A 27,015-nucleotide genomic window follows, 5' to 3' on the forward strand; every position below is an offset into this window, starting at 1 on the left:
CTGATTAGAGGAGCTGCAGAACTGGCTGGAGGACCTCAAACTTTTGAACAGTAGTGTATTTCCGATACATGGTTTCTGATCTGATCAAAGGTGGTTAGAGAAGCCAAAATATTATGCTATTCTAAAGAACAAGGAGCACGAGACGAGCATCTCATACCAATAACAGACTATGGAGACAGTGTTCACCAAAAAAAGTAAAGTAAGTAAAAAAAAGTATAATTTTTACTCAAGCAAGAAACAGATGCTTCATTATTATTTACTCAAGTAGAAGTAAAAAGTACTGTATGATAAAACTACTCAACTTCTTCAAAAAGTACATGAATGGTTTTGCAAAACAATATTTTGTCGCAGCCCTTTTTCAAAGCCTGATTTACTGAACTTTTAACCCCAGAAGACGAGGTGAAATGTTGCAGGTTTTACTCAGAATTTTCGGTACTTCATCGATACTTGGTTTTCGAGACTCAGATATGTGTCATGTAGATCCAGAAAACAGAACAACACAAAGACTTTCTTCTGAATTTGTGTCATTTATTTGAGCTGGAAATAATCAAGTCCCTGAACCAAGAGCTTCATAACAATATACTAAAAAACTTCCTCAATTTTCTCGTCAAAACAAAAGGAAAACAGTTGAAAGGTGTTTTTGTCATTTTATTGAAACGGTTTCTAAAAGTTGTTCTCACGGCCTCAGTGCTTCAGGAGTGTCAGAGCTCCTCGTTCACGCTGCCGCCGTCTCTACAGTATCCTGCAAGGGACAAAAGAGACAGAAGATGAACTAAGACATAGAGTTTCTCCTCAGAGTCTTTGCTTTAATGTAAAAAATATATATTGTAATGTTTATTTCATGACGTTTTGTCTGAAGTGACTCCATCATGTCTGTGTCGCTCCCTGTCCTTCCCCACACTTCTTCATTCACTAATACTGACAAGTTTGGTATCCACGTGTAGCAGGAGAGGCTTTGACCCAGATGATTCTATAATCCAAATATGGTCATTTCCTTTGTCGCTCCTACAGCTCGGACTTAAAGCAGCACTAAGTAACTTGTTTACCTTAATAAATCCTCTCCTTGGTCCCTGTGGGGGCAACACAAGTGTTTATGGGATGAGTGGAGGGTTTTTCATCTCCCCCTGGTGTCTCTGGCCAGAAAACCATGTTTGCAACTTGACTGCCACCGGACCGGAGTCCCCAATACACACTAAAGGAATCACGAAGAAGAAGCTAACATGCTAGCGGGTAAAGCTAACTGCGGGCAAGCGCCACTTAAACAGTATTTACAGCTGTACAATATCCCTCTGTCCCTTTGTCTTTCCTGTCAGTGTAGTATTTACTCTCCAAGACAGAGTAAATACTACACTGACTTGCTACGACACCTGCAGTTGTGCTTATGGCCTCTAGGGGCAAGAGTTACTTAGTACTCCTTTAACTACCTTTGGAAGGTTTTTTCAGAGGGAATTCTCAATATTTAATTCTTTACTTGATTTATTGAGCTTTGAACCACAAAAGACATTTACTTTTAATGTATTTTCACCAAAAACTAAACAATATCCAAAATCACAGCAAATCTGAATGTAACCAATATGGGCAAAATCAACAAAATAAAACCACACATTTGAACCTGGCTCTGTCCATTATCTAGATTCGGTCATTGAAAACACAGGTTATTTTGGTTGGGACAGTTCATGTTACTGAACACACATGGGTTTCATGCATGCAAACACAGGATTGCAGCCTTGGGCACGCTCTCAAACACACTCGCATTCATCCTGGCCTATTGTACATGTTTTTAGTGGTAGGGGAAACCGGAGGAAAGCTATGCAGACATGGGGAGAACAAACCCCACACAGAGAAGCCAGGTGGGAATCGAACACGGAACCTTCTAGATGTGAAGCACTAGTCCTAACCACTGTGCCACCGTGCCGGCCAAACTGAGATCTGTGAATGTACTTTCCCTGTGGTCGCCCGCAGCTCTCTGCTGTTTTGATTCCAGTAACGTGTGGTACCTGAGATGTTTCTGCAGAGCTCCTGCTGGACGTCCTGCGAGTCTTTTTGAAACAGGGAGATGATGTCGTCCTCCAGCTCCTCACGGACCGTCTCACACTGTCAGGAAATATGTGGATTACGCAAAATCGACTATTTCAAGCTTTACATCATGTTATTATGTCATTCCCTCATTAAAAACATGCCTGAAGTGTTGCCTTGGCACATTCACGTATTTTTGAGTAATCTGTAAAAACTCTGATGGCAGCGTGTGGAGGGGGCGTGTCGGAAAGAGTCAGAGGTTCTTAAAGAGACAGAGGCCTATTTCAAGACATTCACTACAGCCATTTTGAGAGAGCAGTTTTATACAAGGCAGTTATTCTAATTTACTGCATTTACAGACCAACAGAAGGTTTGGTCATCATTGTAGTGTGATATAGACTGGTGCTGTGTGACTGAAAAAAGCATAATACCCCCTCTTTAACTTTCAAACTCACAAAATCAATCTGTGTTTCTGTTTTCATAGTACTGCAGTTTGGACCCCCCCGTCCCACCTATTCAGAAAATGTCCCACTTTCCCAATAAAGTCAGATTCACACAATGGCAGATTATCCACCTGTGTTTTCGGAATCATTAAAGGAATTGTGCCAAAATGAGCCTTAGAGCGACTTCCATCAAATAAAAGTATCTGATGCCCAAATTTAAACTGTGCAGTGTAAAGAATATGCACTTATTTAGACAGAAAGTCTCAGACAAAACACAGAATCAATGGCGTCCCTTTTTCAGAACGGGACGTGATGTTTTAAAGCCAAACACAGGACGATTCCACATTGTAAAAACTCGAGTCACTCACAGCGAACTTGAGCGCGTTGGCCTCCGGTCCCTCGAACTTGAAGTGTTTGAAGTCGGGCAGGTCGGTCATGGTCTGACCTTCTCGGGGGGCGAAGCGTCGGTAACGTTTCTCCCCAGAGTCCGGGTCGTTGTGCAGAGCGTAGTCGCCCATTCTGTCGCACAGGCCGTCCAGAAGATCCGACAGGTGCATCTCCGAGCGAGCCAGGGGGATCTAAACACAGAGAGGGGAAACTCAGACACATAAAACATGCACAATGGGAGAACTCCAGGAGGGACTGGGATGTTGATGTTGATGTAACTTTTTAAGTTTTCAGTTTCTGAACCAGTTTGTAAAAGTCCAAACTTCAGCATCAGCAGCTTTTATCATGAAAGACGTAGCAATTGCAGCTTTTGTGATTTCTAGGGATGCACCGATACCAATACCCGTATCGGGCCGATACTACATACTTGTACTCATTCATGAGGTCCCGATACCACTTGAGGTGTGGCCGGCTCTCCGACGAGACGCAGCTCCACTGAGGAGAGAAAATAACAACAAACGTCTGTGCTGGATTTAACCAGAGCTGCAGCGTGGAGTCTGCAGTGTTTACAACATACAGGCTAATGTTGCTAACTAGCCGCTAACTCACAGGTAACATTTCTGGTGATTCTTACTCCGTTTATGCCCAGGGGCTTATTCATCTGAAAAACTTGCCCGGTGACTAAAAAGTCCTCAGAAAATCCAAATGAGAGAGATACAGCATGTTTATATTGGGGGAAAACGGAGTAAGAATCACCAGAACTGCTAGCCGCGAGTCACCAACGTTAGCCTGTATGTTGTAAACACTGCAGACGCTGCAGCACAAACAACATTCAGCTCTGGTTAAACCAGCACAGACTCTGATTTAGGGAGTGTCGTCTGTAATAAAGTCAGCTCTATGTGGAATATTGCATTTACAATAAAGAATTCTCCAGTTTGTTATTTTCTCTCCTCAGTGGAGCTGCTCCTGTAGGAGCGCCGGACACACATCAAGTGGAGTATGAGTAAGAGCATGTGGTATCAGCCCGATACCCGATACTGGTGTTGGTATCGGTGCATCCCTAGCTCTTTAGGCCGCGTTTGCAAAAATGTGTCGATCTCAGTCAGATTTCGTGACTTTGTGATTTATTGTGGTTTGCTGCGATACAGATATTGCGATTGCATTGCAAACATAGATGTGATGTCAAAGTAAGAACAGGCCTGAACTGCACCAGGGACCACCAAATGTCCCGCGCACCAGGGCTTGAGAACCCGTCCGCGGCCCAAACAGGAGCAGGTCCCGGGGCGACGGGTCAAACCGGCGACCTCTTATTTCCGTTACCAAACTCCTATAACCTATAACTTTTGACTCCTCAAAACAAAACACTGATGCCGCGTTAGTCTAGACAGGTACTGCCCCTCCGCGCCCCCCCCTGCCGGCCCCCCGCCCCGGAAAGCCCGGGGTCCGGGGGGGTCACGGGGGGGTCGCGGAGGGGCAGCGACACAGGGGTGAGAGGCTGAATGAGAGCGGAAGAGCGGCCTGTCACTGAGGTGAGTTTGGAGGGGTTTCCTGAGACGCGGCGCAGAAGGAGCTCCTCGCAGCGACAATGACACCGGCGACCTGTGGAGTGACCCAAGACGGAGCCGGGACAAAGGGGCCGCGGAGCCGGGAGGGGTCAGGGGAGAGGGACGTGAACGTTAAACTACACTGGCAGCGGGGAGGACGGCTCTGTGGACTCAGGACGAGAGGAATTCACTTTGACCAAAGGAAAAAAGACATTCAGATCATTTAATCCACGATCGATCTGAGAAACTAATTCAAGAAATCTGTCCATGAAGGAAAAACATCTACAGCAGCCTTTGTTCATGTAAATTAACATTTTCTTTGTGTCTAATTTTGAGTGTGATGGAGGAAGTTATCCTCTCACCCACCGCCTTAACCGAGTGCAGTGTCTCCTGTTAGGCTTTACCCAAATCTAAAGCTGCATTTTTGTTGCTCTTTTGTCACTTTTTTGTGGTGTTTTTCCCCATTGCTTTTTTCTTTTTCGTTGTTTTTTGTCACTTTTTGTTGTGTTCTTGTTGGTTTTTCGTCGTTTTTTCCGTTGCTTTCTTCAGCACATTTTTGTCGCTCATTATTTCGCCTTTATGTTATTTTATTATTTCTTTTCTAACACATATTTGTAATTATGATCAGTAATATGTTTGCCTCACAATATGTAAAAAGTCACGTGTCCAAAGTTTATAAACCAAACTCTATTTGACATTTATTGAAGTGTTTTTATTTACTTTCTTAACCAGGGACGTTACATATTAATGAACATACAGAATATATAAATATGTTGAAAAGTGCATTAACACAAAACGTAACACAGTGATGTTTAACTGTTACTGGAAAACAAAGGAGGGGTGATAAAAAAAACGTATTGTGATTCTTGATAAAGTATCGATACTTTGTATTAGGGATGTCACGGTGACCGGTGTAGCGGAAAAACCCCGGTGAAAATGTTGACAATAATAATTACAGTCTTGTTTTTGAAATAATATTTTACCGCGGTGGATTAAAGTGAGCCTCATGAGGCGCCGTCTCATCTGCTGAAGTTGCTGCAGGCGCCTCTGGAGCTACAACCAAAACTAAACTTTCTCGAAGCTGGAATCATGTCCGACACGACAGCGCAGGATCAGCCTCAGAGACCGAGCCTGAAGTCTGGACATGTTTGTGTATTTTAAGAAGCTGAAGGACAGTTGATAGAGACAGTTTTCCTGTTTGTGGAACGTGCAGGAAAAAGTGTCTCTAAAGCAGCAACACTTCGAACCTCTGACTCTCCTGTGTGACCGTCTCCCTCTATAGCAGTAAGCTAACGTTAGCGCTTTAGCTGAAATGCTGATGTGGGACTTTGGGTTGAGGGAGAATGTAACGAGTCGCCCCATAGTGCGGCTGCAGCGCCACCGCCAGCATAAGCCGTGTCCGGATACCTCCGCACAATGACACAGTGCTCCCGGTGGCAGATTGCAATAGATTCACTTTCGCCGCAGTTTTATGAATTTAACAATGATCACTGTCTGATGGCATTTTCCCAAATCTGCAAAGTGAAACCTCACTGGAAGGAAACAAACTGAGAACAATTTTCCTGATATAGACGGTTTATCTTGTTCCAAAATATTCTTCTTCTTTGTTTCTGGCGCTATAAATAGTCCATGTAATACCTCGAAACGATCAACAACACATCGCTATAGTTCCTTTACTTTGATGTGAAAAGTTGCCCTGATAAGGCTTTGTCTGTATTTTTATTTTTTTTACATAATAAGCAGTTTAACTTTTTTTAAACTCTTTCAGTTTGTGCAGGACTATCAATGCTTTCTGAACATATTAACACAGATTTAAAAAAATACGTCGACAAAACTGAAAACCGTAATAATTTTGGTCACACTAACCGTGGGGTAAAATTTTCATACCGTGACAGCCCTACTTTGTATTGCGATCCAATCCAGTGTTTTGTCCCGGCCCGAGTCTCTACGTTTGGTTCCAGAAATATCGGCCTTTTATTGACATTATATCAGTAAATATAATGCTTTCTACTACACTACATTTCTATAAATAAGTCCAGAGTAAAAAGTAAAGTTGTCCATTTGTTTAACTATTAACCCCCACTTTACCCAAATCTAAAATCTTCACACCAGTATAACACCTCATTTGAAAGCTAAGCCCAACAAAACCAAGTTAAGATTGTTCCTGGCATTGTCGCCACCTTTTCGTCGATTTTTTACGCTTTTTTGTAGCTTTTTCATCACTTTTTTGTCACCGTTATTATTGTTTTTTTGTTGAGTTTTCATCCTTGTTTACATTTCATTTTTTTCACTATTTTGACGTTTTTTTTGTCCACGAAGCTTTTATATTTGGTTAAAGGCGAGGTAAAGAGGTTAAAAGCCTAATAACGCACAGTCTATGAACAGCAGGTGGCGCTGTGCATCGATGTACCATCACTGTCACTGAATCACAACATGGCAGAAGGTTTGTCCCCGCCGTGTTGCCGTACAGAGGGGACTCCGGTGCAATTTTCATGTTTTTGAGCCGCAGTTATTCTTACTCTTACTTTACTTCTTACTCTAAATACTTCAGTACTTTCTCTGCAAAACCTCGAGTTCTCGTCGTGACCCGGGTCTCTCCGACTGAAGCCAAGTGCAGTGTTGGGGCTCTGAGCTCCACTCTCCAGCGATCAAAGAGGAAGTGCTGCCTGGTCAAAGGCCTGATCCTGGGCAGGCGCGGGGGGGGGGGGGGGGGGGGGGGGCACAGGGGGGCTCCGGAGGGGGGCCGTGGGGGTACAGCGCTCGGGGATTTTGTTAACAATGTAGATTTATTCCCCGAGCGTCCATTGTCTCCTTTGAGGGCGACAGTGTTCCTTCCGGGCCAAGCTCCTTCACACAGACGCAGAGCTGTCCGCCATCTGCCTCCGACGCCGAGGAGCCGCCATTAAAGCGTTTGGTAATTACGCAAACACACCCGAGGAGCGGGGCAACTTTGGGATTTGGACCGAAAAGTACATGTTTGTGTATTGTGTAATATCCCAAAGTGTTTTCACATTGAGTAGAAGACTGTTAAAGACGAGACGCAGGTCAGTGTTTAGATTTCTACACATTGAGGCCGTTTTTAGCTGCTGAATGCAAACTATCCATATTTGTAGCATCACAGTATATTCTATGTTATAGTTATGGACACATGTTGTGGCTCATTTGAAAGATGAGACTCTAAGCTCTCCGTAGGCGAAAACAGTTTAATTCTACGTGTCTCGGTTCCTGAGAAATCTGAGCTAAACCGAGGCTAGTCTTCATCAAAATCACCGATTTTTTTCTAGAAACAGATATAACGGGTGGTTTATGAAACACTCTCCTTTCTGATTAACTCCTCTCTTCTCCTCCTTTCTCCTCCTCTCTCTCTCTCCTCTTCTCTCCTCCTCCTCCTCCTCTCTCTCTCCTCTTCTCTCCTCCTCTCTCCTCCTTTCTTCTCCTCCTTTTCTCTCCTCTCTCTCTCTCCTCCTTTCTCCTCCTCCTCTCTCTCCTCTCTCCTCTCCTTTCTCCTCCTCCTTTTCTCTCCTCTCTCTCTCTCCTCTCTCTCCTCCTCCTCCTTTCTCCTCCTCCTTTTCTCTCCTCTCTCTCTCTCCTCTCTCTCCTCCTCCTCCTTTCTCCTCCTCCTTTTCTCTCCTCTCTCTCTCTCCTCTCTCTCCTCTTCTCTCCTCTTCTCTCCTCCTCCTCTCTCTCTCCTTCTCCTCTTCTCTCCTCCTCTCTCCTTTCTCCTTTCTCCTCCTCCTCTTCTCTCCTCTCTCTCTCCTCCTCTCTCCTTTCTCCTTTCTCCTCCTCCTCTTCTCTCCTCTCTCTCTCCTCCTCTCTCCTCTCTCCTCCTCTCTGGACGGACACTAACGTCATGTGAAGAGGCAAATGCCTAAATATCTCCGTTTCAAGTAAATTTTCAGCGACATCATTGTTGACATGTTTTGAAACACGCGTGTTCTCGATCTCTTTTTATGGCGTGTGCATTTAAACAGCCTGGTTCTCGAAGACTTTAACAGGATGTTTCTCAGTCGTCCTTGGACCGATTTTAACCATTTAAAAACTCAGACGTTAAAATCTCAACTGTTTCGATTTTTCATGTGAAGCCGCTCTGCTCTGAGAGAGAAGTGTCGGGTTTACAGCTGTTCCCTACACAACACCACGACCCTCGGACTAAAAAAAACAAAAGAAACACAATAATATAAAATGTCCAGATGTGACTTTTCACAAGTTTTTGATCATCATTTATTTCACTTCCGTTCATCGCAGAGCTACAAGAAAAAAAAAACACACAAAAAAAAAGTGTTACTCAATTTGTTAAGTTCTTTTCCCCCTCAAACCTTAGTATTAATGTCAGAATAAAGAACAGACCAAACTCTGCTTATTTTAGAACGTTTTGCCGCATTGAGATGGAGATTTTCCTCCCAACATGGCGGCGCTCCCTGGTCGTTCCCGCGCTCATTCATTCACAAATACTGACATGTTTGAAGACTGTAAAAGGCGCATGAAAAAGTTTGTGTTAGAAGATTTGAGGACGAGTTGCTCAAAGCTGCACATGAACACAAGCACACGTTTCTGTGAAGAGGCCATTCCTCATTTGAAAGCTAAGAACCTCCAGAGTTCAAAGCTTTAAAGACTGGAGGCTGCACTGGCTCTGACTGGGACTTTATCGGGGACAGAGCTGGAATTGAGAATGTTTAATTCCAAACTGGTTTAATACTATTGAACCTGGCAACAATAACAGTGGAGTAAATTCTGCTTTCTGATTGAGTAATTGTCCTGAGGTACAGACCTTCACAGAAATTCATAAAGTACAAAACACATCTACACAACCAAAGTTTAAAAACAAAGTAGTTTTTCATCAGAAATACTAAATCTTCATGTCAATTTTATTTGAGTCTGTGTAAACCAGAAAACGATTAATCGATAAGTTGTTTCAGACCAAGTTACTGTAAACCTGTAATATATTCTGTATTAGTAGTACCAGCTAGTATAATGGAATATGTTTGTATTACACATTTAAGTTTCAAAAATGTAGTTGAGTTACACTACTTTGAGTTACTTTTGAGTGACTTTTGGCAAAATATAAACTGAAAATAGTAATAATTCCACCGAGCAAACCTGCAGACAGCGATTTCCTTTTCCTTCTCTTCCCCGTTCTCTGTTTTGTTTTGACGACATTAGCTTCGCGCAGTTACAGATCTTATTCACCAGTGTCCGTTATTTGTGGAGAGTTTGGCCTTTTTTCCTTCATACACACAAATGCACTTGACATGTGATGACTATAATCCATCCATTTTCTTCCACTTGCCCGTTTCCGGGTCGTGGGGGCAGATGCTGGAGCTGCACCAGCCCCTATGGCTCCTCCTGCAGGTGGTGGGTCCACAGAAGGACGGCCTCATGGCTCTAACCGGGCCTGTTGGTCTCTCATATGGTTCTTCTGAACCGCTCTTTGTCTGACCCGTCACCGAGGACCTGTTTGCCCTGGGAGACCCTACAGGGGCACGAAGCCCCGACTACAGAGCCCCAGGATCATTCAGGAGCTCAAACCCTCCACCACGTTAAGGTGGCGGCTCCAGGAGGGAGCAATGACTAATATATTCCGTTATTTTGTTTCAGTAATATGTTGTATTCCGTAGTTACTGAAAAAGTAATCTATTTTTGTAACTCATTACTCCCCAAGACTGCCTATACCAGGGGTAGGCAACGTCAGGCCCGAGGGCCAAATCAGGCCTTTCAGCCCGGAACCTCTGGCCCTCAAGATGACTTTGAGAAACATTATCACACAAATCAGCGAGTACTTTTGAAATTATTAGAATTATTAGAAAATAAAAAAATTAGGTCATATATTATGTACAACACTGGCATTTGAAGGAAGTGCACTGGAAAAAGAGTAATCGTTTTAAGGAAGAAATGACATAAATCTACTTGAAATAAGAGATTAACTCTAAGGATTGAGTAGATTTGGTCTGGTCTTGGATGAGATAAGACCTCTAGTAGTCGTTATTCTCTTAATTGAAATAATTTTGTGTCATTTCAAGTGAAAAACAATTGTCTGATTTGAAGTGTGTTTTCTTCTTGTTCCATTGGCGCTTTAGCATTTGTGTCTTGGATTAGTTCAAACCGACTCAAATTCAACATAGAAGAACTTTCTTTTGAGCAATTTTAAGTAATTTATCTCATTTAAGATGGTCATTTTTCCAGTGTTGTGCTTTACTTTGGGCTGATAATCAGCGGCTTCGGCCCTCGATCTATTTACAATAAAGAAAATCGGCGCCTTCACCAAGAAAACTTGCCTACCCCTGGCCTATACCATAGTGACCGCCATGGAATTCTTTCCCGCCCTCCGCCTCAATTATACATTGAAAAATCCTTCACAAAAAAACAGATGTAAAGTCCAAAACTAGAAAGTTTGGAGTCTGTAGGAGCTACTAAAGTGGAGCTGGTGCATAAAAGACTTGTACCGTTACATTGATAGGAAGTTGAGGACATTTGGAGTCCTTGGGGGACCCCGTTGTACATGTTTTAGTGGTAGAGGAAACCAGTGCAGGTACAGCGAGAGCAAACAAAGACATGAAGCCTCGACTGGTCCAGGAATCGAACCCGAGACCCTCCTGCTGTGAGGCGTGAGCACGAATTGCTGCTGATTTGACACGAAAGTTGTGTATATGAACCACCAGCAGGGGGCGCAAAACCAACTCATGAAGAGACACAGCTCTACAACATTGGAGCTAATGCTACAGTCGCTAAGCTGCGGAGAGAAGGCGAACTGAGCACTGACAGGCGCAAATGGTTGAAGGGGTTTGACGTGCATCATTAGGCGACATTTGCAACCCTCGAACAAAATGACATTTCGATATTTTCCACGATCCTTCAGCCCTAATCCTTCCCCGATACTAAATTAACTTGTAACGCCTAGTGCTGCTCTCGAGCTCCAAAATATTGTCCCGGCGAAGCAAAGGGGTCACATTCTAATCCCTCCCACTTCATCAAATCTAATTAATAACTAATAATGTGCTGAATTTTAATTTGCGTGTGCGTTTGTGGCGGCGGCGGATGCTCGCGCTCCCCCCGACAAAGGCAGCGTCGCCCAGTCATTATCATGCCACGCTGCAGAAAGGCCCAAATTAAAGGGCTTGGTTGGCAGTGGCAGCGGCGTGAATGGGAGCTGTCAGTCATGTGGGGGGTGGAGAATGGAGAGGGGGGGGGGGGGGCGGGGGGTGCAGGGGGGGGGGGGGTCTGCGATAGGCTTCAGTGACTCCCCATTGGACAAACAGCCTTTAGCACCGCAGAGACAGGGGCCTTTCAGGGCTATTGTCCCGATGATACGAGCTCATGACAGGCCATGATAATAATAATACGAGCAATAATGAAAATAATGGGAAGAGTAATGATAATAATAGTAAAAATATAAAATAAACTATTGTCCAGATTATATGAGCTCATGACAGGCCATGAAAATAATAACAATAATAGTCATATTCAAACTAATAATGAAAATAATGGTGAGAGTAATTATATTAATAAAAATATATATGTATAAAATCATCATAAATTCATAATAAAACAACTAAAAGATAATAAAATAATAATATATGTATTAAAATATAATTGAATAATTCAAATAAATTAATTAAAAAATGATAAAATAATAATACATAAATAAATATCCAATTACCTACTAATAATACGGAAAAACATTGTTTAAAAAAAATTTTTTTTATCAGAGCAGAAATGCCAAATCCAGGGCTTTATTCATCCATTGTATTAAAATAATTAAAAAATAATAATAATAATTACAGAAAAAGATATAAAAAATGTATATATTGGTGAATTCAAGCGTGCCCTTTCTCTCCAGTTTTATTTTAATAACAGTATATAGTGTAAATACATTTACTTTCAACATACAGGGCTTTTTTATTAGTCAAAATTAAAAATAAATTATAAAAATGGCATGTTGTCCATTTAAATGTCCTTTATTCAAGAAATAATGTGTTTGAATTCAGGTCAATGTGACACAAATCAGGGAATGTGACTGTTTTATATTATTACAACGATGTATTTTTATCAAAATAAATACAAGGATTTGCATTCATTTTCATGTATTTTCATTTTTTTTTTATTCATTTAATGTTGGATTTAATATTTCATTTCCATCCTTTGAATGTCGAGTATGTTTTTATGTGATTTACACAAATGTGGATTTTTTTTAAATATAGGAAGTAAAAGGTTAAGATAAAAAAACGTCTCTCAGATTTTTCAAATCTAAATTTTCTTTTCCAAGGATCTTAATAATAGCTAAATAAATTTTATACAAAAAAAGCTAGTTAAATATCCACAATTAATTCAATATAATGTTCCATCTCAGGGTTTATACAAGAGGCAGCAAATCAATGTGAATATAATATTTTTGATTCCAAAACCTAAAGATAATGAGCTGACTGTTGTCATTGTATGAACCACAGCATGAGCAAATCCCAGACAAATTTCCCTATGGGACAATAAAGTTTATCCTTATCCTTCCTTACAAACATTAGATCAAGCAGAGGAAGGGATTTAAACTCGGATATTTGAAACTAACTTTCACAATCTTGATAAATAATTGACAATCTTGGATAAAATGTGCAAATAATGTGCAGCAAAACAAGCAGTTGAATGTGTTTTGGACAATAAATGTAATATTTTCAATTAATTTATGGCATGAATGCTAAAGAACCTTCGATTTATTGCAAATTTGATGCTTTTCAATGACATTAAAGGACTTTATTTGGCTTTTCAATGAAGTTTAAGGCCTTCACTTTAGATATTGTCTCGTATGAAGTCTAATGACGACTAACCCTGTTGATTAAAGGCCCTATACCTGTTTTTTCATTGCAATTAAAGGGGAAGTCACTAAATTAAAATGCTAGTTGTGGTCCAAACTCATGTATATCTTCTCTAATATATTGAAAGCATCTAAATTCTTTACAGGGACAAGTTTATCGACACATTTCATGAACTTGCAGGGTCACTTTTCAGGGTCCCGTTCACAAAAATGCTTGAAAAATAGCCTGAAAGTTCATGAAATTGATACAAATGTTTTATGATTTGATGCACACTGTTTTCCCCACAAACATCTGAGTTTACAGTATACTATCCCCATGTAAAGCGTCTTTGAGTGTCCAAAAAAGCGCTATACAAGTCTGATGTATTATTATTATACTAAAAGGAGGATCAAATAATTTTCATTCCATTTCTAGAAGTAAAATCAGGTACAGCTCCTTTAAAGCTCTACAAATGCGCTAAAATCTAGTTTGTGAATGTGAAACAGGAAAAACCAACCTGGTCAGAAAAGTCACATTTCCACATTCCCTCTGCAGCCCCAAACCAAACTCCTCCCAAACGAGCGATGAGCTGATGTTTGTTTGGAGCCACAAAAGGACGGCGAGCGCAGAAATATGTCGGCTTCCACGTGACGGTATCTGTCAGCGCTGTCACCGCGGCTTTGTGCGGCGCTCATTCTCAATGCATGACTTCCCTCCGGTCTCCACGAGATCAGCTCCAGCTCCCTCTAAAGTTCAATGTCCCTTAAAGAAGAAAAAAACCCTGCTGCTTTGTTGAGGGGGGGGGGGGTGAAGGCGGCGGTGCAGGTTTGAAAACTGTTTTGTGTCTTTTTAGAAGATCCTCCCAGGAAGTCCTACGGCGCAGAGGGCAAAGAGCAGCGTCTTAAAACCTTGAAATCCCGCGCGGAGATGGGGACTTAGCGCTGACATCCCGAGCCCCGCGATTCAGCCGAGGTCAGGGGGGAAGAAAGACGGAGCGACCCGGGGCATGGGATCAAGGTTTGGGGCTTCCTCCAAGAAATCCAACATGGCAACAAAGCAACAGGTGAAGGAGACGAGCAGAGGGGGCGAAGGGAGAGCTAAACCGGGGAGAAAACAGGACTGAACCAAGAACGAGGCCTCAAAGTAAGTCAGCTTTAGGAGTGGATATACAGGTAAAGTCAAACATGCATGTGTGTCATCATCACTAACCGCTAAACTGACACTCCAGACCTGCACAGTTATATCCTCCAAAAACACATGAACTCTGCGAAATCCAAAGACCAGGCAAACGCGTAAGATCCTGGTCATAATCCGGCCTCAATGTCCAGGAACAGCCTTTTCTAGTTTCTTTTCTATCTTGTTTTGTGGGTCCAGGAGACACATTTTGTTATAAAGCAGCTTTGGTAAATCAGAAAGCATCGTCCACTGAGACTCTAAACACTGCCTAAAGATGAACATTTAGGCTATTTTAACTTCCACCATGAACCGAACCGAACCGTGAGAGCTGAAGCGTTACAACCCTAATATTGATACTGGCAAACGGGCATCAATACTAATTAGCATATATACAATAAAAGGCACAGCAGCAGCTACTACTAAACCGACTGCAGCTGCAAACAAAAAGGCCTGAAGGTAGAGCATTTCAGCCGTGCTAGATACTACACCACGACATCATAAAAATATATATACACAACACTAATATGCAAGTCTTATTTATTATCTTAACCCCTTAACTCCCACCTGAACCAAGCACATTTTCTCCAGTTTGGCTATACCCAAAAGCTTCTGGAAAAAAGGTGCGAAAATAGCGACTAAACTGAGACGAAAACAATGATGAAAAAGTGACAAAAAATGTATGAAAATATGACAAAAATGTAACAATAAAATTAAAAATGACAAAAAATGACCCAAAAAAATTACAAAAAAATGACAAAAATGTGACAAAAAAATTAAAAAAAAAAAAATTACGTTCTGGAAAAATTAGTTCCGGATGCCTCCTGGTCGCCTCCCGCGGGAGGTGTTCCAGGCATGTCCTAGTGGGACAAGGCCTCGTGGAAGACCCAGGACACGGTGGTGGGACTATGTCTCCGAGCTGGCCTGGTGTCGCCTTGCGGTCCCCCCAGAACAGCTGGGGGAGGTGTGTGTGGATCGCGAAGTTTTTTATTGAACGATAAGTCGATGTAGTTATTATCGTGACAGCCTTAGCCTCAGGTGACTGAGGCCCCGCCCACCAGAGCTCCGCCCACAGACCCACGTTAAAAAGAAAATGACTAATTCATCGGCCTATGATTGATTTGATCAAACATCAATATCAGGCTGCAAATAATAAAACCACCACACGTCTGTTTGAAACTTCTCTTCCACATGATCGTGTTGGAGCTTCAGTCGTGTTTATGAGAAGTCGCAATAATAAAGTCTGTCCACAAGAGGTCAGTGTTCAAACAGAATGAAACAGCTCAGAGACTTCGTACAACAATTTCTTGCGAAGAAAGCCTCAAAGTCACTAAATATAACTAAAATCACCCATAGACTGTAAAAACTAACAGATAGCCTCCACTCACTCCTTCTGTTAATAACTACCGTAAATGCTGTAATATCGGCCGGGGCCTTTATTTACTCAAGGGCCTCTAGGACCAGGCCTTTATTGGAACCAGGCCACAATTAGAGACAGGCCTTTATTTCTATTTGAGCAAAACGGACGACAAGGAAAATGAAGAAAAATGAGATTTGTGTCCGTTTGAACCTAAAATATTAGGTTCATTTATTAATTAACATTTCAAACCCTCTCCGAGCGGCTGGAACATTGACGCCTTTTATTTTGTCGGGACAACAGGAAGTGTTTCGTTGCTGTTAGCGGAGCTTTGGCATCAATGTCACTGCAGGTTTCTGTTTCGTTTTTACCGCGGACCGGATTATTTGTTGTTATCTTGTGTAAAAGGCGAGTTTAGACGGAGCGTTTGTGTTTGTGATCGATCAAGAGACTGACCCGAGAGAAGACGAGACGCTCGCGCTGATGGGAGGAGTTATTTTGAGGCGTGGGACTGACCTGCACACGGAGCAGCTGGACGTGCTTTGAAGACGCGATGGAGACTTTATTAAAACCCTGGAGGGTCACACAACATTTGTCGCTTATCCTGTTTCCACAAATAGTCACAGGAGGTTTGAAAAGTGGCTAAATCTGTGTCAAAGTTACGCTCGGATCAGCTCCTCCGCAGCGTTCCCTCGGCCCGGGTTCCCGTTTGTTACTTCCTGCACGTGAGTTTTCATTTACACAAGTATGAGACAAATTCCTAACATGGGGAATATTTCTACCGCTATAGTTTCTAATCTCTGTTTTAGAGACCGGCTTTAATTTGCCTCCGCCAGCCGCAAACCCGGCCACTGTTAGAGACCCGGCCGCTAATGGAATACAGGCCAGTATTAGAGAATTTACGGTATGTTCGAAAGTGAATCCATGGTGGATTTACAGACTTCTCCGACCCAGCTCCAACCGAGCAAAACTAGCCTGTTCTGCTGCCACTAGATGGAGATACCTGTCCAGCTCAGGAACATCTGCTATTTGATTAATTTGCACGAGACATGATGTATTTGACAGCTGTATCTTATTGCCTGTGAATGTGCTGCAGATATTCATTTTCTTAACTGGATTAACGTGAAGTGATTCAATCATGTGACGGTCATTCACTGTGAGCTGTTGCTTTCTTCGTGTTCAATCTGACTGGAACCTAAGAAACTTTATGCTCCTCGCCTTCATTCTGATCTTCGCTCAAACTTTTTCAGCTAATTTACTATGAAGTACGGAGGGAAGTGCTTTGTATTTCTATGTTGACCCCTTAACTCCCACCTGAACCGAGCACATTTTCTCCAGTTTGGCTTTACCCCAGTCCAAAAGCTTCTGGAAAAAAGCTGTGAAAATAGCAACAAAACTGAGACGAAAACAATGATGGAAATGTGACAAAAAAAGTGAGAAAACATTGACAAAAAAGTGACGGAAAAATGATGAAAAAGAGGCAAAAATGTCACAAAAATGTAACAAAAAAATAACAAAAATGTGATAAAAATGTGACAAAAAATTACAAAAATGTGATAAAAAATTTGACAAAAAATTACAAAAAAATGACCAAAATGTAACAAAAAATGACAAAAATGTGATAAAAATTTGACAAACAAATTACAAAAATGTGACAAAAAAATGACCAAAATGTGACCAAAAAAATGACCAAAATGTAACAAAAAATGACAAAAATGTGATAAAAATGTGACCAAAAAATGACCAAAATATAGGAAAAAAATGACAAAAATTAGATTAAAAAAATGGACAAAAAAATTACAAAAATGTGACAAAAAAATGACCAAAATGTAACAAAAAATAACAAAAATGTGATAAAAATTTGACAAAAAAATTACAAAAATGTGACAAAAAAATGACACAAATTTGAATAAAAGTTGACGAAAAAATTACAAAAATGTGATAAAAAATTGACAAAAAATTACAAAAAAATGACCAAAATGTGACAAAAAAATGACCAAAATGTAACAAAAAATGACAAAAATGTGATAAAAATTTGACAAAAAAATTACAAAAATATAACAAAAAAATGACAAAAATTTGATTAAAAGTTGACACATTTTTTTACAAAAATGTGACAAAGAAATTACAAAAAATTGATAAAAATTTGACAAAAAATTACAAAAAAAGTGACAAAAATGTGATAAAAAATTGACAAAAACATGACAAATAAAGCTACAAAAATGAGTTGAACACACAACAAAAAAATGATGGAAAACAAATCTGATGACGTGAGGAAAAAGATCCTCTGGGTTCAGGCGGGAGTTAAGAGGTTAAAAGTAGTCAAACATCGCCCCACAGCGCCACCCGTTGGTCACTTCCATAACAGTCTGGAGTGGTTTATCCCAAAACACCACCTAAAAAAGGTTCAGGCTCAACGAAAATAGAGAAAGTACCTTCTTGTCCTGCATTGATCCGTCGGGGCTGAGTCTGAAGCCGCCCACGTTGACGGTCTTCTTCGGGTCGACCTGGCTGATGGAGAAGCTCATCTCCTCCACGATCGCGCTGCACGCTGTCAGCAGAAACACGTGTGAGGGTCACAGTCAGGAGGGTTCACTTCACCTTTATCTGTATGACTGGCTGGTGGTGGGACAGGCCCAAAGAACAGACTGGCCAATGGAATATTGATTAAACACATGAAACTGTACATCAGGCATAGCTTCTAATGACCATCTCGACAAAGGAAAGTCTATTTCTGCAGTGGGTAATCAAAGAATGGATTTAGATGATTCCCACCTGGACCCACCCGCCTGAACCAAATGCATTCTGTCCTCTTTGGCCATTATATCGGTCTGTGTAACACCTCATTTGAAAGCTAACACCCACAAAACAGATTTTTTTTACTCGCGTTGTTGCTGTGTTGTGTCACCTTTTTTATGTTTTTTTTTTTAGTTTAGAGCTTTTGTAATTTTTTTGATGAGTTTATGTCACATTTTTGTTGATTTTTTGTAATTTTTAGTTGATTTTTTGTCACATTTTTGTTGATTTTTTGTCACATTTTTGTTGAATTTTTGTCACATTTTTGTTGAATTTTTGTCACATTTTTGTTGAATTTTTGTCACATTTTTAGTGAATTTTTGTCACATTTTTAGTGAATTTTTGTATTTATTTTGTTGAGTTTTGTCATATTTTTTTTTGAATTTTTGTCACATTTTTGTTTAATTTTTTGTCACATTTTTGTTGAATTTTTGTCACATTTTTGTTGAATTTATGTCACATTTGTAGTGATTTTTTGTATTTTTTTGTTGAGTTTTGTCAGATTTTTGTTGAATTTTTGTAATTTTTTAGTTGATTTTTTGTCACATTTTTGCTGATTTTTTTGTCACATATTTGTTGAATTTTTGTCAGGTTTTTTTTTTTTAGTTTTTGTCACCTTTTTGTTACGTTTACATCCTTGTTTTCTTCTCATTATTTGTGGCTGTTTTGGTGCTTTTTTCCCCAAGAATCTTTTTGATTAGGGTAAAGCCAAACTGGAGAAAATGGGATCCGTTCAGGTGGGAGTTCAGAGGTTAACAGTATTACACTTTCACAAGTCATAGCTCCAAAGAAAATGCATGAATTACAAAAAAAGATCATTAATATCATTCACTGGGTCCATGATCTCTCTGTACAAGACCAAAAATGTCCCCAAAAACAAAATAATTTTTCCTCCAAACAATAGTATTGGCCTTTAGAACGCTGTGATGTCACTCCGGTGTCAATCCGGTGTGGCTTGTTTACATGCATGAGACCCATGTATGTTCATTAACATGTCCTGTCAGGTTTGTTTGGGCAGTAATAAAGAAAATGGATGTATTTTATTCTAATTATTGAAATGCTGCACTGTTTAGCTTTGAGTCCAACCAAGTAATATATTAACCTCTTAACTTATTTTCTCCAGCTCAGCTTTACCCAAAAATCTAAAAGCTTCTCAAATGGAGCTTACAGCCAGTGTAACGCCTCATTTGAAAGCTAAGCCCTACAAAACTAATCTAATCTTTTTTGTTGGTTTTTTTAGTGCTGTTTTGCTGTGTTTTTGCTGCTTTTTCCTCACTTGTTGTTGCCTGTTTTGCTGCGTTTTGTCACTCTTGATGCTTTTTTTGGTGCGTTTTCATCCTCATTTACGTCACGTTGTTAGTTTGACACTTTATTTCCATGAAGCTTTAAGATTTGTTTGAAGTGGAACTGGAGATAAAGTGCTCGGTAAAAGGGGTTCAGAGGTTAATGCTGATTTCCATTATTTTTAGTTAAATGTACCTGAATATTTTGAGGGTTTCTGAACAATACTTTGCTTATCGCACAAACATCTGCTGCGATAAAAGGCTGAAACATGAACCAGGACTTTTTTTAAACACTGGAGTCGTTTCCTCATTGTCTCAGTTTGGGAGTGTTCACTTTGACAAAACCTGACACTCAACACCAAGTTACACAACAGGAAAACTGGGCAAATTTGTGTCACAATGAAAACTATTCTGTCAAACTGAACTGCAGCGGTGACGGAGAGAGGCCTGAACACTGAAGCCACGATAAGCCAGTTTGGCTTTACCCAAATCTGAAGGCTTCTTGAAAAAAGTGTCAAATTAGCAACATAAATGAGACGAAAGAGGACAAAAATACAGCAAGAGACTGCGAAAAACGTGGCAAAAAGGAATGAAAAAGTGCCAAAAAATTCACCAAAATGTGACAAAAAGTGCCAAAAATATAATACAAAAATAACAAAAAAGTGATGAAAAAGTGACAAAAATGTGATGAAAAAGTGACAAAAATGTGATGAAAAAATAAAAATGTGATGAAAAAATTAAAAATGTGATGAAAAAAGTGACAAAAATGTGATAAAAAAGTGACAAAAATGTGATGCAAAAGTGACAAAAATATGATAAAAAAGTGACAAAAATGTGATGAAAAAGCGACAAAAATGTGATGAAAAATTTAAAAAAATGTGATGAAATAAAAAACAAAAATGTGACAAAAAAGTGACAAAAATGTGATGCAAAAGTGACAAAAATATGATGAAAAAGTGACAAAAATGTGATGAAATAAAAAACAAAAATGTGACAAAAAGTGCCAAAAAAATTATGAAAAAAAAAAAAAAATGTGATGAAAAAGTGACAAAAATGTGATGAAAAAGTGACAAAAATATAATGAAAAATAACAAAAATGTGATGAAAAAATAACAAAAATGTGATGAAATAAAAAACAAAAATGTGATAAAAAAGCGACAAAAAAGTGACAAAAAAGTGACAAAAATGTGGCAAAAATATAATAAAAAAATAACGAAAAAGTGATGAAAAAATAACAAAAAAGTGATGAAAAAGTGACAAAAATGTGATGAAAAAGTGACAAAAATGTGATGAAAAAGTGACAAAAATGTGATGAAAATGAAAACATTTTAAAAAAAACAACGCGGCAGCCACACGAGGAAATATACCCGTTTCAATGAGTTTTGCAGGTCTTAGCTTTCAAATGCGGCGTTACACTGGCCTAAAGGCTGTAACCTTTTAGATTTGGGTGAAGCTGACCTGAAGAAAAGCTTAAGCGGGTAAATGTGGCCTGTTGCCGCGAGTCTCACCAGAGCAGTAGAGCACGGCGTCTCTTTTGGCTTTGCAGCAGCTGATGACGACAGACAGGAGCAAAACGCAGAGACGAACGACCCACGACGCCATCTTCGAGTCTCAGAGGCGGGAAATGAAACCTGTGGAGGCGCAACAAACATTACATACGTGTAAACTTTAAGACGACAACACTTTGTGGAGCTCAAAAGTTCAAAACCTTTTCCACATACAGAAGAAACGACCCATTCATTTTTCCTTTCCCTTAAGCCTTCCTGCCGCAAGTCCAATTTAATGCTTTTTAATGCCATTTTATATAAATAGTTTCAGTGCAATGAACAAAAAAATCTGCATGTTCCATTTCTAAAGATTTGTAAACATTCCATCAAACAAAGGAATGAGTCTAAACTTTGTTATCTATAAGGAAACTGGACACAACGGGAAACTTTTGAGCAAAATCATGTGTATATTTCCAGCTAGAATGCATTTTAGACCAGAATATTTGTATTTTTGACAAATATATGCAATCATTATTATTCGAGAAGTTTAGATTTAATGCCACTTTGAACCAATTTAATAATTTAACGACATTTAAAATGCCCTGTGGAAATCCTGACCATAAACTGTAAATAAAGTCTGGACTAAGCGAGGACGGTCTCCCCCAAAGCGCAGGCTAACTGAAGCTCTTTCATGCCAGCAGTTTGGCCTGGTTTTTGGAGCCAGTTCCAGTATAAAGAATAAGGTGATAATGTTGCCCTGGTTAGGACGAACACTTCGAGGCCAGAATGAAAAACCTGTGCTCAATCATGACGTAAAGAGGTAAAAGAGTTAGAACGAGTAATCGATTAGCGCAAAGGACTTCTGGAGCCTGCCCTCTTTTCCTTTTGGCTTCAGCAAGAAGGAGGATGTAATTTGTCCATTGTTGATTTGCAGTCTATGGGTTCCACTGGTGCCAAGTTAACCTCTTAACTCCTGTCTGAACCAAGAGGATCTTTTTCCTCACATCATCAGATTTTTTTTCCATCGTTTTTTTGTTGGGTAGTCAACTCATTTTTGTCATATTTTTGTCACATTTTTGTCATTTTTTTGTCATTTTTTTCGTCATTTTTTTCGTCATTTTTTTCGTCATTTTTGGTCAATTTTTGGTCATTTTTTTGCAAATTGTTATCACATTTTTGTCATTTTTTTGGCCAATTTTTGTTACTTTTTTGTCATTTTTTCGTCATTTTTAATCAAATTTTTGTCATTTTTTTGTTACATTTTTTGTCAATTTTTCGGCCATTTTTTATCAAATTTGTGTCATTTTTTTGTGACATTTTTTCCACTTTTTCATCAATTTTTCGTCACTTTTTTGTCAATGTTTTCTCACTTTTTTTGTCACATTTCCATCAATGTTTTCGTCTCAGTTTTGTTGCTATTTTCACACCTTTTTTCCAGAAGCTTTCGGACTGGGGTAAAGCCAAACTGGAGAAAATGTGCTCGGCTCAGGTGGGAGTTAAGGGGTTAAAAAAGCACAGCAGTGAAGATCCCAGGACAAGGATCTGGGTCAATGAATTGATGTTAGAAACACAAACACAACCAATGTTTAAACAACCGGTCTAACATACATTTTGGAGTACAACTATCACTTTAAATGTTTAGGTTTTGACACAAACTGTATAATTTCTAATCAATTTAGTGCGCAGCTTGTTTTTGAATTATGGTACAAAAAATAATGGGAAATGCTGCATTTAAGGCCATCATTTTGACTAAGTTCAGTCACTTTGCTTGGTTTGCACTAGGATTTTTGTCTCACACAAATACTGCATTATAAAACTTTGGATTCAAACACATGTAGGTACTGTGTAGTAACACTACATTACATGACAATAACAATCAGCATAGGTAACTTTGATCATCGATTAACCCCTTAACTCCCACCTGAACCGAGCACATTTTCTCCAGTTTGGCTTTACCCCAGTCCAAAAGCTTCTGGAAAAAAGCTGTGAAAATAGCAACAAAACTGAGACGAAAACAATGATGAAGATGTGACCAAAAAGTGAGAAAAATGTGACAAAAAAGTGACGAAAAATTGATGAAAAAAGTTGCAAAAATGTCACAAGAAATTGACAAAAAAATTGACAAAAAAATGACAAAAATGTGACAAAAAAATGAAAAAAATATGAGAAAAAAAATGAGAAAAATGTGACAAAATGTGACAAAAAAATGTGACTAAAAAAATACAAAAATATGATTAAAAAAATGAGAAAAATGTGACAAAAAAATTACAAAAAAATTATTAAAAAAATGAGAAAAATGTGACAAAAAAATACAAAAATATGATAAAAAAATGAGAAAAATGTGACAAAAAAATACAAAAATATGAGAGAAAAATGAGAAAAATGTGACAAAAAAATGAGAAAAAAATGAGAAAAAAATGACAAAAATGTGACAAAAATGTGATTAAAAAAATTAGAAAAATATGACAAAAAATTAGAAAAATGTGACAAAAAAATTACAAAAAAGTGATAAAAATTTGACAAAAAATTACAAAAAAATTGACGAAAAAATGACAAAAATGTGACAAAAAATGACAAAAAAGCTACAAAATGAGTTGAATACCCCCCCCAAAAAATGGAAAAAAATGTGATGACGTGAGGAAAAAGATCCTCTCGGTTCAGGCGGGAGTTAAGCGGTTAAGAAGAGTCACATTGTCACCAGAAATAACGCACACCTGTTTATCAATGACTGGGCCTCATATTCCTTAGTTCAGAAAATAGTGTCACTCACCTGCTTCAGTAACAACAACTATTTTAACTAATTTAACTCCAGAATCTTTACAATTCCTGTTGCTGTTCCTCCTCTAACATGTCCCTCTGTTTATCCCGGGTCATTGGCAGCAGCAGCAGGTCTGTTTCCTCCACAGTCTCGCGTTTCTCTCCTTACCTGTCAGACTCCGCGGCAGCAGCAGGTGTGAAGCAGCTGTAGCTAAACCAGGCTAACCCACGCGGCTAAAGCGGGTCAAGCTAACCTCCTCCGCCGCTGGAACGGGTCGATAAAGTGCGGGTTCTGTGGCACGGAGTGATGAGCTGTCATTTAACACTTCTGTCACGGCAGGAGAGGACTTTCCTCAACTCAGGTTACGTCCAGGAACCGCCGAGCAAACTCCGACAGGTGTGCGCGGCGGCACTTCCGGTGGAGCCCTTTCACAATAAGATTTTAAAAAAAGACTTGATGTTTCATAAATGTCCCAAAATCCAAGTTAGATTCAGGAAATTGTAGAAATCGAACTGGGGAAATGAATTGTGCCCTTCATTTTGACAACATATTATAGTTTAGTTGTTGTGTTTTAGGAAGATTTAATCAAACAATTCTTAGTTTTAGTTAAAAAAAAAAAAAAAATTTAAAGAAAACTAAAATACATCAACTCAACTTGACATTTATAATGCATTGGTTTTAAATAGCGCTTTTCTGGACATTCAAAGACGCTTTACATTGCACTATTCGTTCACTCCATACTCGGTGGTGGTAAGCTACTATTGTAGCCACAGCTGCCCTGGGGTAGACTGACGGACGAGGCAACCAGTTTGCGCCATCGGCCCCTCCGACCACCACTCATTCACTACATTCACTAGGCTTCATGGTGTTCAGTCTCCCATCCAAGTCCTGCTCAGCTTCCAAGGTCTGACGGGATTAGCAAAGGCGGAATGTCCACTTTTATATTATATTATATTATATTATATTATATTACATTATATTATATTATATTATATTATATTATATTATATTATATTATATTATATTATATTATATTATATTATTCAATGTTTTATGGCAGGATGGAATATACGTTAATTTTTTTTATGTTTATCACTGTGACACTGAAAGTCCAGGAGTTTAAATCCTTCCTTCCTACTTTTTATGAGTCAACAAAACTATCTGGACATTTTAGTCACGGCCTTCAGTCTCATTATCCTTGCTGGCTCATTCATTTTGCATTAACTGACAAGAATATTACTTGCTATGATTATGGCACCTTATGTAAAGTGCATTTGAAGTTTAAAGTTGTCGCTATAAATGAAATAGTTTAATACATGATCGACTTTTCTGTTACAGGCTAAAATAATGAGGATATTATACGGCAGCAGGAAACTCCACCTTTATCTATGTCACTTCCTGTGTCCAACAATCACACAAAACATCACTTAAATGTCAAACCAATGAAAATGTGGTTAAATGCTTCGTAAACCTTGAATAATCTCATGTAACTATAGGCATACACATAACTACTAATAACTGTATTTGTGAAGTTTGTGTGTGTGTCATATTCACTTTCAGGACCGAAGCATCAGTGTTATCTTATCTTATTTAGTGCTGCAGTTCTGGTGTAGCCGCCCCAACAAACACCTTAATGTGACGTGTTCCTGAAGTTCCTCCACGCTCATCTTATTTCCTGGAGTCTTCACCACTTCCTGCGCAGACGTGTCCAAACTAAAACAACTTGACCGAGCCTCGTGGACCAACCACGGCGCGTCCCGGAGCGCGCGGGCCAATCAGCCTGTACCGCTTGGCTCTGCGCTGTAGGTGATCTGTGATTCTACGGGGAAAACCCTGGTCATGGGGTTGAGTTAGCGCCACACACCGCCTGCTATCAGTTTGGAAGCCAGATGTTGCTCATTCAAAAGTTACACCAATGTTTTGTTATGGTTTTCCAATTTATTTCCAACTTTTAGGCTCCATCAAACCCAAATGAAACCCAAGAAACGTCAAACCAGCATGAAGAACTCTCTCTAGTGGCAATTAAACTATCCATATGGCATTTGTGTGATTAACATTATTTTATTTCTTTACTGTAAATGATATAATGTTTTTTTAATAATTATTTTCTACGTCAAAGCCCTTTAAGGAATCACACATTCCACAGTTCAATAGTGTATTAAAAAGCTTGTCTTTGCACATCTTTATCACCAGTTTACAGTTTTTGTTGGTTAGAAAACGCTATTGTCTAATTGGAGAGATGAGGAAATTGTTTCCTGGATATGTAAAGACCTCAGGAGGAGCTTATTTTCTGCCGTGCTAAGAATCAATCAATCAATGGTTTTGTACAATATCACAAACTGCACAACTGCACAAAACATTAAAACAACACTCCGAGTGTCCGCCGTCCTTAGACTCTCCTACACGGTGAGGAAAAACTCCAAAACCCGGTGGGAGAAAAGACACACCCCGGGGGAATCCACAGAAGGAAAGATCCACTCGCCTGGACGGTCAAGCTTTAGATGGAATCTTGATTGTTGTGATACACGCAACTTTGTTTTTTTAATACAATTGTGGTCAATTGATTCACATTTCATTAATTCTATCTATCTATGTATCTATCTATCTATCTATCTATGTATCTATCTATCTATGTATCTATCTATCTATCTATCTATCTATCTATCTATGTATCTATCTATCTATCTATGTATCTATCTATATATCTATGTATCTATGTATCTATCTATCTATGTATCTATCTATGTATCTATGTATCTATCTATCTATCTATCTATGTATCTTATCTATCTATCTATATATCTATGTATCTATCTATGTATGTATCTATCTATCTATGTATCTATCTATCTATCTATCTATCTATCAATCTATGTATCTATCTATCTATGTATCTATCTATATATCTATGTATCTATGTATGTATCTATCTATCTATCTATCTATGTATCTATCTATATATCTATGTATCTATGTATCTATCTATCTATG

General features: G+C 39.2%; 1 protein-coding gene across 1 annotated transcript; it reads right to left on the reverse strand.

Annotated features, from left to right (window-relative positions):
- Window positions 1-457: 457 nt before the first annotated feature.
- Window positions 458-24,425, reverse strand: cnpy1 (canopy FGF signaling regulator 1). The gene is made up of 7 exons (XM_079561064.1): window positions 24,193-24,425; window positions 21,288-21,410; window positions 18,136-18,251; window positions 2,828-3,037; window positions 1,998-2,094; window positions 592-742; window positions 458-537 (listed from the first exon to the last, which is right to left on the reverse strand). Exons 2-6 carry the CDS (start codon window positions 21,379-21,381, stop codon window positions 702-704), a joined length of 558 nt encoding a protein of 185 aa, XP_079417190.1. The 5' UTR covers window positions 21,382-21,410; window positions 24,193-24,425; the 3' UTR covers window positions 458-537; window positions 592-701.
- Window positions 24,426-27,015: the final 2,590 nt, after the last annotated feature.

The sequence above is a fragment of the Gobius niger genome (genome assembly GCF_951799975.1).
Source record: "Gobius niger genome assembly, chromosome: 8".
Taxonomy (NCBI): Eukaryota; Metazoa; Chordata; class Actinopteri; order Gobiiformes; family Gobiidae; genus Gobius; species Gobius niger.